This window comes from Rhododendron vialii, chromosome 12a (assembly GCF_030253575.1).
Source record: "Rhododendron vialii isolate Sample 1 chromosome 12a, ASM3025357v1".
Taxonomy (NCBI): Eukaryota; Viridiplantae; Streptophyta; class Magnoliopsida; order Ericales; family Ericaceae; genus Rhododendron; species Rhododendron vialii.
The window spans coordinates 25,629,789-25,642,364 of NC_080568.1; the positions used below are offsets into that span (position 1 = coordinate 25,629,789).

General features: G+C 38.4%; 2 protein-coding genes across 2 annotated transcripts; both read right to left on the bottom strand.

Annotated features, from left to right (window-relative positions):
• Positions 1–348: 348 nt before the first annotated feature.
• LOC131309597 (PKS-NRPS hybrid synthetase cheA-like) lies at positions 349–4,116 on the bottom strand. The gene is made up of 7 exons (XM_058336207.1): positions 3,964–4,116; positions 3,847–3,899; positions 3,365–3,430; positions 2,858–2,921; positions 2,577–2,717; positions 1,293–2,483; positions 349–1,158 (listed from the first exon to the last, which is right to left on the bottom strand). Exons 1-7 carry the CDS (start codon positions 4,114–4,116, stop codon positions 349–351), a joined length of 2,478 nt encoding a protein of 825 aa, XP_058192190.1.
• A 942-nt stretch (positions 4,117–5,058) lies between these two features.
• On the bottom strand, positions 5,059–11,121 carry LOC131311383 (uncharacterized). Its single transcript, XM_058338822.1, has 6 exons — positions 10,954–11,121; positions 10,676–10,833; positions 8,509–8,669; positions 7,535–7,621; positions 6,531–6,689; positions 5,059–5,388 (listed from the first exon to the last, which is right to left on the bottom strand). Exons 2-6 carry the CDS (start codon positions 10,803–10,805, stop codon positions 5,287–5,289), a joined length of 639 nt encoding a protein of 212 aa, XP_058194805.1. The 5' UTR covers positions 10,806–10,833; positions 10,954–11,121; the 3' UTR covers positions 5,059–5,286.
• Positions 11,122–12,576: the final 1,455 nt, after the last annotated feature.

Consider the following 12,576-nt stretch of genomic DNA (forward strand, 5'->3'; position numbering starts at 1 on the left):
GAAAAATCATCCACCTATCTTCGGGTGCAGTTCCGTCTTGAAAGAACGACAATCTATAACGCAACTTGTTAGCACCTCCGATACCAGTAATCTTTTCGTACAGGTCATAATGGTTATTCACCTCCAAGAGCAAATCATTTCGGCATGTCTTCCAATTGTGCTCGAATTGGTGCATAAAATAAGCTACCGCTCGGTACCCACAATTTCCATCACTTGTCACATCCGTTATAGATTTTACGTGCGGCCGAATTGGTTCCGGAAAGTTATTAAGGTACGGTCCTACAAAAAGGGTTCCAAGAAGTTTTGGCTTCTTCCGCCTCGGTAACTCCTTTGCCGCCTTGGGGGTTCTCACAATGGCCTTTCCCTGGGGCTATTATCATCCACCGCATTGATGCTTTTTTTTTTTGTGGTCTTGTCGGGAGTTTCCACATCCGCCATGGCATTCGCCTTGGGCCTTTTTTTCACAACTGCCTTAGCCTTGGGGGTTTTTTCCTTGACCGACTTAGGAGTTTCCAAGGATGCCTCAACATACTCAAACTCAGACGGGTTCCTACGCATTGACTTATTGACCGAACCGGACTTTCGACCGCGGGTCTGGACCTTCTGTTGGGGTGAAGACAGGGATATGATTGATGGATTCAAAATGGGTTTTAAACTCTTCATCCAATGCATATGGGTCATAGGATTTTGGCCAACCATTTTGGCCATAAAGATATTCCAATCGGCATTCATTAGTTTCAAAATTGTCCCATCATCTTTATGTTTCTCAAACGAAAGCATCTTCCAATGATCATTAATCAATGACAACGGTATGGGTTCACCCCGATTCTTGAATGGAGCAATCTCGTGAGCACAAGGTAAACCATGGATTCGGCGAATAGGACAGCCACAGTCAACCTTGTCCTCCACGACCATGTCATCAATTTTCTTAATCTCCGGCAACATCAAACCCATGGCAGTCTGTGAAGTAGCTCCCCTTAAATGGTCAAAGATAGGAATTCTAAACTGGTGCTGCCAACAATTCAAACTTTTCTCAAAGCTACCCTTTATATCCGTGATTTGTAATTTAACCAAGTCTTGCATTTTAGCCCAGGCCGCCGAGAAGTTGGCTTGGCAATTCGCAATGTGGGATTTCAGCTTCGCATGTTCAGACTCAACCTGTGGAAATGGTAAAGGAAAGTTTTAGGCATCGAAATATCAATATCTAATTGTGAAAAGATATGGACACAGTAAAACATGCATATGGTGCTAGCCATTTACCTATTGCTTGTCAGGTTGCCAAAGTGCATTACATTGTTCGTCCAAGCTGATACAAATTTCTGCCTATACGGTCCCAACCAATTTGTCTCAACGTACAGAAGCGCATCTGGATATAGCACAAACTCCCGCTTCATTGTACAAAGTGTTTGCTCGTATAAAGATATAGTCGGTGAGTACACCAGTGAATCCCAAGCATGCTTAAACAGAGCCCAAGTCGTCTCATCAAACATCTTTCTACATTTGGCATATACATTTTGCCCAATATGCCATCGACAAAGAAGATGGCTGGCCGTTGGGAACACTCTTGTAATGGCATTCACTAGAGCTAACTCCCTGTCTGTCACAATAACACCGGGAAGTGCAGCAGGATCCATTATACTCTTCAATTTCTCCAACACCCACGTATAGTTTTCCTCTTTCTCCCCATCAATGAATGCAAAGGCAGCCGAAAAAGTCTTCTCGGTGGATGTAATGCCAACAATCTGGAGCAAAGGAAACCTGTATCTGTTGGTCTTGTATGTGCAATCCATCAACAAAACCCGAGGGAAAGCACGCAACATGTCACCAGAAGTAGGATGTGACCAAAATAAGTCCTTCACACAGTCATTGTCATCTTTCCGATTAAACTCGATGTACCCATATTCTTGTAACTTAGCCAATAAATATTGCATTTGAGATCTTTCCGCTCGGTCCTTAAACCCATGCTTGTAGCGTGCGTTGTAGATGGTTTTAATTGAACTTACATTGAATTCATCTTTGCCCTTTATTAGACTTAGGATCTCTCGCGGTGTAGACAATGACGAAACACACATATCCACCAACATATTCGACTGCTCCAAAGATAACCTCGCGGGATAAGCGTGCCCCTCAAGCTGTTTCGCAGGAGGATGATTGTGATTGCCGTTGTAGACAGTGACAGTCCAACCTTCCAACCCCTTAACACATCTCAGTTGAAATGGGCATTCGCATTTCTTAGTTCCTGTGACGCGTGCTATCTTCTTTGCCTTCGCTTCTTTGCCATTGCCATTCTCCTTCACATTACCTCCTTTGTCCTTTGCCTTGTTGATAAACGGTCTAAACTTTCCACCCCGTTCGCATGCAAACCGCATCCTTGGCCTTCGGTTCTTTGTCATTCTCTCTGCCGACTTTATGATAATTACAAACCCATTTTCCTTACCGGTAGATGTTATCCAATCTCTCAACATATCTTCAGATGCAAAAACCTACAAACATGATTCAACAAAAACATTTAATAACAGTAAACAAAGAAAATCCAAAGAACCATTGAATCATCCAACTATTTTGAAAACACTCACATTCTCCGTTGTAAACTCTCGTGTCAAATCATATAGGGCCATTGGACCTATGTGGCTGCCGTGCGCACTCACATTCTCCGTCGTACACTCCGGTGCTATGGTCACTGGACCTATATGGCTGCCGTGCGTTGAAGCGTCACCCTGAAGAAAGTATAAAAAATTCAAAAGTCCATTAAAACAAGTTTTATACCTCTCTAGATCTGTTTTGGTAAGTGAATATCAAAAATACATAGAATTCGCATAAGTATCACTTTCGGTAACCACATGTCAAAAATATATACAAAATTCGGTAACCAACTGCCGAACGTTTGGCATGCCAAAATTACATAACATTTCAGTAAGTACCTATTGAAAATAACATTACATTTCGGTAACTACACGTCGAAAATATGTTCAACTTCGGTAACCAACTGCCGAACTATGCATAGAAAAATTATTATACACAACATTTCGGTAAGTAGCTGTTGAAAATAAGATTACATTTCGGTAACTACACGTCGAAAATATGTTCCAACTTCGGTAACCAACTGCCGAACTATGCATAGAAAAATTATTATACACAACATTTCGGTAAGTAGCTGTTGAAAATAAGTTTACATTTCGGTAACTACACGTCGAAAATATATTCCAACTTCGGTAACCAACTGCCGAACTATGTATAGAAAAATTATAACATAACATTTCGGTAAGTAGGTATTGAAAATAGGATTATATTTCGGTTGTTACACGTCGAATATATATTCAAATTTCAGTAATCAACTGCCGAACTATATAGAAAAAAATTATACATAAGATTTCGGTAACTACACGTCGAAAACATGTTCAAAATTCGGTAACCAACTACCGAACTATGTCTACAAAATTATACATAAGTAAATAAGATTATATTTCGGTAACTACACGTCGAAAATATATTCAAACTTCAGTAAACAACTGCCGAACTATCTATATGGGGAAAACCATGCATACATTTCGATAAATTGCTGTTGAAGAAAAGATTATATTTCGGTAAATACATGTCGAAAATATGTTCAAACTACGGTAAAGAACTGCTAAACTTAATACTATATAGGAAAATCATACATACATTTCGGTAACTAGCTGTTGAAAAAAAGATTCTATTTCGGTAACTACATGTCAAAAATGCATACAACAAAAAAACAATAAACATATATTTCGGTAATTAGATGCTGAAAATGTATCTCAATTTCGGTAACTAGCTATCGAATATGGTAATATTTTACAGTGGTTAGCTACCGAAATTACTTACTTTATTCTGTTCATTCTGTTCGAACCAGAAACATCGACGAAACCCTTGAAAAACTGGGTTTACAAAATCCAGACGCCACAACAACAAAACAGAGGCATTGTAAACGGAAAAACTTACCTCCTCACGCGGCTTCCAAGATACAGTGTCCATCACAATATCATTCTTCTCCTCTGCCATGATATGGTTGTCAATAAAATTTGATTCAATTTCAAAATCAAATCCTACAAGTGGGTCAAAAAATGGATCAATGGAAGGACTTGAACCTTCCATTGATACAATATATGGTCTTTGCTCCTCCTCCATTGAAAAATTTGAGAGAGAGGAAAAAAGAGAATGATGATTTAGAGAGCCGAGAGAAGAGAAGATGAACTGGTACAAAGCCGAGAATGAAGAACTGGAGGTTGTGTGCGTTTTTTTTATTTTCAAACGTGAATGATGATTTTGGGGGGATTTTGAGGGGAAGGGGGTACTGGATAATTTAGGGATTTTGGTTATAAGGGCATATAGGTCATTTCATGTATAGGTATAAGGGTAAGTAAGTCATTATACATTAGGGGGTCATGTTGTAATTACTTGCAAATTTTTAATGGGCTCCGGGAGAAAATAGAGGGCTGCGAATAGCGGCCCCCAAAAAAAAAGAGAGAAACGAAAGAGTTGGGATATTACGGTAGTGACCCTTCATTGATACAATTTTGTTATTGGATTTGCAACGATACCACTTTTTGATGGACCTTCATAAAAAGCTGATATATTTCTCTCTCCTTACCTCTCTCTCTCTCTTACCAATGGCGCTCGCAAGTCGCAATGCAACTTAAATTTCATCATCTGTGCTGCATGGGAGCCTCTCTCTCTCTCTCTCTCTCTCTCTCTCTCTCACACACACACACACACACACAAAAGTCCGCACGTGCATCAAAACCACCTCCTAGCACATCACACCTATAAGACGTGCTTGCTCAGGTGAATAGCCGACACAGCTGCAATGATACAAAGAAATGTGCTCGTGGTGTGGTGTTAACAGGCTGGTGTAAAGAAAGGTGGTCTTGGTGTGGTGGTAATGGTAGCATTCCTGCTAAGAAAGCATTTTAGTTAGCTCTTCCATGAACCAGAAGGCAAACATTACATGCCAGGTACTGATTGTTCTTTTTTCGCCATGAATTCATCTATGAATACATTGCTATAAAGCGAATCTGTCTCCTAAACGGCTAGAAATAAGCAACCGTTCAAAGTTCCATCTAAATTCGTAGCTGAAAACATTATGATTCTCTACAAGCAGGTAATCATATGTATTACTTACATAATTGCAGATATGCCCCATCTGTTTTTTGCCATTTTGGAAGCTCACGATTTGAAGCGTATAGACAAAAAGTATTTCTATCTTCCTCATTAACTGCAAGAGGAGTTTCTAAACAATAACATGGATAAGCTATGTGACAGTTATTAGTTGACCTGCTCACCACTACTAGCCAGGCTTCTCTTCTCTTCCTCTACCTGCTCGAGCAATCCTTCTAACTCTGCTTCGCTTAAGCCTTCCAATCGCTTCTGAAAAACATATACAAAAAAAAAACTTCAGATTTAGCCGCAATATGCTGCATGGAATAATTCTATCAGAATATGCTTCGTAAAAGATTTACAATTAGTGAACATGCACGAGGATTTTTCTCGGACAAAAGGGCAGCAAAGTGGAAGCCCCAAAAGAGGAAAGAATTTTTTTTAAGGAAAAAATGCACAAAGGAATAAGAAGAAGATAGGAATATGGCTGATGTGCAAACATATCAATTTCAGAACATGAGAACAAGCTTATAGGCAATCCCTTACCTGTTGAAGATATGTCCTTCACCAGTATAAGATAATGACATCTTGCTTAGCAAAAAGAAAAAGAAAAAGATAATGACATCTTTGATGATAATGTACGTTTGTGAAACGAATCAAACTAGTTTCTCATTTTGTTTTTTCAGTGAGCAATACTAAACAATCTACTTGAACTTGACCCATGCTCGTCTCAGTAAAAGCAAGTTAAGATCGAGTTGTTATAAAACAAGTCAACCTAGAAACAACTTTTGAGTTCATTGATCTTTTTTGGAGCTCGGCTCCATAAATATAACTCAATTCTAGGGCTACATAGAAAACAATGCACCAAGAGCTGAGCTCATGATTAAGTTGATTGAAGGTCATTTAAAACCAGCTCAAACTGCAAAGAAGCAAAGCTTCAACAGATTTAAGCTCATAAAGTTTTCAGGCAAAGCTTAAGAGCCCATTACAAGACTTGACTTGACTCATCCACAGACCTAGTTACCACTTTTTGAATCAAAGAGAAATATCGAAAGCTGCTTATAATTTTTCTCCTCACAATTTCCAGAAACAGTTAGATATGGGTCTGAGAGTAGGATACTCTTTTGGTCCACTTAGTCACTGGAAACTGAAAGACATATCAATGCAACATCTTGAGATGGACTGTTTTTCATGGAGTACGTAACATATTTCCTATAGAATATAAACAGAGTGAGGAAGCGCAACGTGGTAATTATAATGTCATGCTTTCTTGTTACTTTTAACCATTTAAGTGACCAAAAAGGCCAAATATCAAAAGTAGACACGGGCATGAAACACAAAACCAAGATGCATGTCACATTTAGAAAACAAGAAGAAACCAACACTGAATGCAGTATGAAGTAAAAACTTACCTCCATGACTTTGTTTTCGTAGTCACGTAATTGTTGAGCATATGTCATTTCCTTGTTTGAGACTCTAAAGATGTATGTGGAAATCCACCCAACTGTTAGGCCCAAGACTAACACCAACTGAACAACGTTCCCAGCTTGTAAGGGATCAACTCCCAAAAACTGCAAAAGAAGATAAACGAAGACTAAATGCACGATCAAACCATACAATGAATAATTCCTATGCAGCACATCGATGGGCTTGCACCATATTCCATGAACACATAAGATGAAAAACTGGAACCTTCTTTTTATCTCTTCAGGTCTAATCTGCAAATCTTGCAGAAAAAAACTTTCTATATAATTGGCACAACTAAACATAGAAATCCTAACTTGATAAATGGTCTGACCTACGAAGAACGGATACGGATATGAGATATGGGTATGATAAGATATGGATATGGCGATACAACAAAATTTAAAATAGTAGGTTAAGGATACGTTTGTCAAAAGAATGTTATCTTCACGATTTCTAGTATTGTTCTATATACAAAAGTAAATCCAAATCTATGTTCAAACATTCGACACTTGACAAGTAATCAGATCATTGTGACGGATTGTGGAAGCAACCAAGAGCCAAACATACCATCACAACTTTATTACATAGGATTAAGATACTAGAAGTAGAACCTATAACAAACTAAACAAAGGCAACATACCCCCCAAAATTCCAAAATATGAAAAGAAATGGAGCCTCGCTTATCCCCGCCGTATCCTTTTTTGTATCCTAATAAAAAGAAATTTGTCGTATTGGATACATGTCTGGTCGTATGGTATGTGTATCCGCATCCGATATGCATATGGGGTCTATTTCGAAGTATCCGTGCTTCATAGGGTCAAACTGACTATCAAACACTGTCTGACGATAGAGTCTAGTTAATACTACTACAAATAGAACTATTGTACAAAGAAGATGTGAGGCAAGAATGAATAAGCAACAGATAAATGGGAGAAGGAAGGCAATGCACCTCCAGTCCACTTTTCAGGCCAATGCCAGCTAGAGTAACTCCAAGTCCAATCAACAAAACATCCTTCCTTGAGTATCCAAATGGCGTCTGCAGTAGGATTAAGTAACAGATATGACTACTTGCATAGTTGCATCCAAATGACAAAGATTAAAGCTCGGCAATAAAACTTGAGTCTTCCATTGAAAACTCACAATAGTCTTGCATTAAGAGATTTAAATAGAGGTCAAGGCATTTTTCTTGAAATGGAAACCAAATTTTGTGTCTTGAATTCAAGTTAATAAAAGATGATAGACGGGCTTCCTGGGTATACTTGGGTGTTTTGGCATCTGCAGGGAGATATCAATGTGTCATCGGAATCCAAGAAGCTTGAGATAGCTTACACTACATAGACAAGAACAGTTCAAGTATGTAGAACCCATCGCTCTAAAAATGTCAGCTATCAGTGTTCGCTAAAGTACAACTGCTGTAACCTCTAGTTGCAGGCTTGCAGCTATGGTATAGCAACTGCAGCATAGCATTAGCTCATCACTAGCAATAGTTTGGTAGGTATCACTGAATGAAAACATAGCTTTAGCACAAAACGAGTGCAGCACAGGACAAAGAGAATGATCTTTGACAACTAACACAGAGAAATCTGATGAAAGTAACTGTGTATAAATAGGAATATATCTTGCATGCTGTCACTTCAAACTGTCCGGTTCAACCACCACGAAATTACTAGCCAAGACTTTGTACCTAAATCTAAAACCTTCCCCACAAATTCTGTACAGTTAATCAATGTTAAAGAGTACAAAAGAATCAAAGATATTATACATGAAGCAAGTAAACATTTTATTGTCAAGCGAAATAAATTTTGATTCATTTATTGTCTAAAAATACATTTCATCTGGCTCAGCACACAAGAAGCCTACAACCAGAATAAGAATGGAAGAACGAAACATCATTTTCATTCATAAGGAGGTGCTTATACATGCCTTGGCCCCATCAGAGGATTCAACTTCACTGCCACTAGAGTTCGGTGGATTACTGCATCTTGGGATTGGAAATGTCACTTTCTTTGGTATCATGCTATAGGATCCTTTCTTTGGAAAAACAGTAATTTCCTCGGAATATAATCTTTTTGAGAGCACTCTTTCTACAATACAGAAATAAAAGCACAAAATTAGGGAAACCATGTCATCCTACAAAAGAAGCAAACTAAATCACAAATCCTTCTAATCCATTGAGAAGGATTCAGGCAAATACAAACAGTTCTTCTTATGGACCAATTAAGATAACATGACAAGTTTAAGCTCGGCCCGTTCAAGCAGTGAAAAAAGTAGCATGAGGCCTGTTATTAACATTACTCGCATGATTCATTTCTAGAACTAAGGATCCTAACCCTGGATAGTTGATGAATCTGGACATACCTGCATTTAAGCCTAATATATGTAGGATTATTCTAAACTCCACCCAAAGGGTGTAGGATAATAAGTAAAAGGTTCATTGACATCCGAGAAAGAAGTTTAGATATTTGTGAAAGTGTATTAATATCTGTGAGATATGCATTGACATCCGAACTTGTTTGAAATTATGTGTATATTATCCTTCACCTAATGGGCGGAGGTTAGCAAAACCGATATATATAAACAACTGATGAAGAGGCTCGTTTGACAAATTTGAAGTATCGTATTAGAAGATGCCCTGCGTACCATTATTACCAAAATGCGAGGAATGAGCCTTTATTCGTAAATTATCATTGGTGATCTTAATAAGCTTTCTTCTGTCTACCTACAGATAGATGTCCTACTTCGGATCAACTGTCACACACACACATACACAAATAGAGCAAACAACTTCAATAGTGTTCTAAGGAAGTTCAACCAAATACTTTGAGGCGAAAAACTTTGTATAAAACCAAAGAAAGAGCTCTGAAAAAGCACAAGAGGAGAAGGAGGAGTAGGAGAAAAGAACGAGACTTTGATCGATCTCGTGACTTCGACTGGCACACGATTGTGGATAGGAGAGACCTCGATTGTTTTGTCCAAGTAGGTGGATTACAAAGACTTTGATCAGATGTGAAAGAAGTATGCGTTCTTTTTCGCTTTGAGGGCTAGTATTTTAAGGATTTTTCCTATTTTTCAAAGCAACTTCAAAGAGGCAATCACAAGGAGAGGCGCGCGCCTCGAGTAACTATAGTGGGTTGCTCTCCCGTTGCCTTGCCCCATACTCCTTGAGGGGCAAACCATGAGCCAAATTGGGCCTCAGTCCTACGTGCACGGCTAGGCACAGCTTTAACAACCATCTTCCTTCTTTTTCCTCCTTTATCTTTGTTTTTCTTTTTTCAATCTTGTGGGTTGGGGATGGATGTGAAGGTCCTAATACCAACCAACTCTTCTCCTACATGTATACACGAAAAGTTGAAAACCCATCTCAACTTCTAACAAGGAGAAACACTGCTGATGAAAAAGTATAGAACAATGGCAATTCTGAATCAAGTCTGATAACATTTAGATACTGATTGCCATTGTGCACTGCATAAATTGAGCCATAGAACAGAGTTGCGCAAAGTGATACAAGAGCAAGCAGGAAACAACTTACGGGGAGTTTAACTGAAATGCAGTACCTAATAAGCAAATTTAGATTACTCCAACATTATAAAACAAAAAAAAATACACTAAGTGCCAAATCCCACAGAGAATATTCACAGAATAGATCCCAACGAGCAGATTTAGATATACACATCATTTCACTGGGATTGGGGGTCATAAACAGGTCGAACAGTTAATTGTTCAAGTTTGATTTGAAACTTAACGCGCTTCAAAACATGTTCAAGTTTATGCTTGTTTATGTGATGAGCTGATCTCGAACGAGCTTTATCAAGCCATAGACGATCTCGAGTATCTCGGAAATTTTTTATACATCACAAGCCAAAGGAGCCGAGTAGTAGCTTTTTTGAGCTTGCTATGAAATCTTAAATGAGCTTCAGAAAAATGTTCAAGCTTGGTTTATCTATGTATCAAACTGATCTTGAAAGAGCTTTTAAGAAACAAGCACAAGCTCGAACTCGAGTAGCCTGGGTCGTTTATCAGCTCTAACTAGAACGAAACCAAATTCCAATTCATGATGTATAAAAATCTCTACTAAGAACTATCAACTCACCTCCCGCGAAACCCACAATGGTTCTGACCCTTGGCAGTGACGACGGAAGAGCCGAAACACCCACTACGGAAATCGCCCCTTTTTTGCATAAAACTGTGGTATTGACACTTGTGTGTTGCAAAGAAGCCATTCCAGCTGCCTTCTCTTCCTTCTATCCACTAATTTTTTGGCCATGGTACAGAGGGTAAGCAACCAAACGTATTGGAGAAGATGATATGGAGAGATGCGAGAAAGATAAACCTCTCATAATTATGCAAAAAATTGTTCGAAACGGGTACCTGGTAGTATTGCAAGAGATGATGAATGATGCAAAGCTGAAGGGAAAATGGGTATGAGAATTGGAATGATCTGCTGCCTCTTGTTGAATGCGGAGTTGAGTTGAGTGGCTCAAGTGCTGCCTCCTAGACTGCTAGTAAAAGAATATCTAGAGGCCTTGATGGTTTTGAACGAAATTAGATAGATAACCCGCTTCTTAAAACTAAACAAGAAATGTATAGTAGTAGTAAATACTACTTTGTTTGGGGACTTGTTTTGGGACTTGTGGAAAGAAACAGAAATGAAGGGAAAATTAAATAAAAATTCTCTCCCATTGTTTGATTCGGACATTCGGAGAAAGTGGAGAGAAAATAGAAGTATTTAGAATTGTGAATAATTCATTTTTCCTCTTATTTTCGTCTAATTTTTTTTTCACATTTTCCTTTCTCTAGTCTTGCCTTTTCCAACTTTCCTCAAGTTTCCAAACAAGCCTAACTGTCGTGTTCACATTCATCGACTACTGGCCGGTCAAGCCACTTCTGTGTCAACTTACATGAATCTCAATTAATTATTTTTCCGATCTGATTCAAAGTAGATCCTCCACACCCGACCAAGAACTTAAAACTAACTATAAATGTGTGTGTGGTGTGCACGTTCATTGAGTTTGAGTCGTACTTGTACAGAGTACAAAATAGAGTAAGAGCATCTCCGACCCTTGACTTTAAATTTGGGATGCCAATTTATTTTGAAGGCTGATGTGGCATTTTGACATCTCCAATATGACATCAAAACCTCCTCTCCAATCCTTATGTCAAATTCTATTTATTTGACATCAAATTATCCTTCTCCAACCCTTATGTCAAAATACAAATGGTCATTTTTTGAAATTTGGCATGGAGGAGGGTGGCTGTCAAAGTTGACATGAGAAGGCTTGCCTTCAATTCCACGTGTATTTGGCATCAAAGAAGGCTGTTAGGTTGGATTGAATTTTGGTGTCAATTTTTACCTTTAAAATGTTCACGTAGGAATTGACATATCTCATTGGAGATGCTCTAAGTCCATCTAACTACAGTATTAAACGAGTTTCACTTTAAAATTTTAAGCCGAATTCCATTAGAATTTAACTTTTTTAATCCCGTTCAATGAACCTATTTACTTATTTTATAAAACTCTAATTTTCTTTAACAAATTCTTCATATAACTTTTTTTTTTTTTTAAATCTTAAAAAACTTTGTATAGTGCAATTTTTGCATGATATTCTAAAAACTAGAACAAACACCTATACGTATTTTCTGTTTCTAAGATCTTTTTGCTAAACACATGCACTAAACGTCTTATGTGGTCCAGTCGGAGTGGATTTCAGGAGAGGTTTCAAAAGTTGGGTCCCATTCGGTCCGAGTTGCTCAATCCAACCCAACATTATATATGGACCTGATAAGTCTGAATCTGCGTAAAATGGGCAGAGATTATTGGTATTTTGGATGAAGATAATGCCACGACGACTTTTACTAGTGCCACGATTTGGTCATGTCTTTTTACAGTTCTACCCCTAATCCTTGTCTCTCATCTCTCTGTGACAAACCCACACACGTCTTTGCCTGCTCCCTTTCTCACAAACTCCCTCACATTTAATTGCTCCTTTTTTT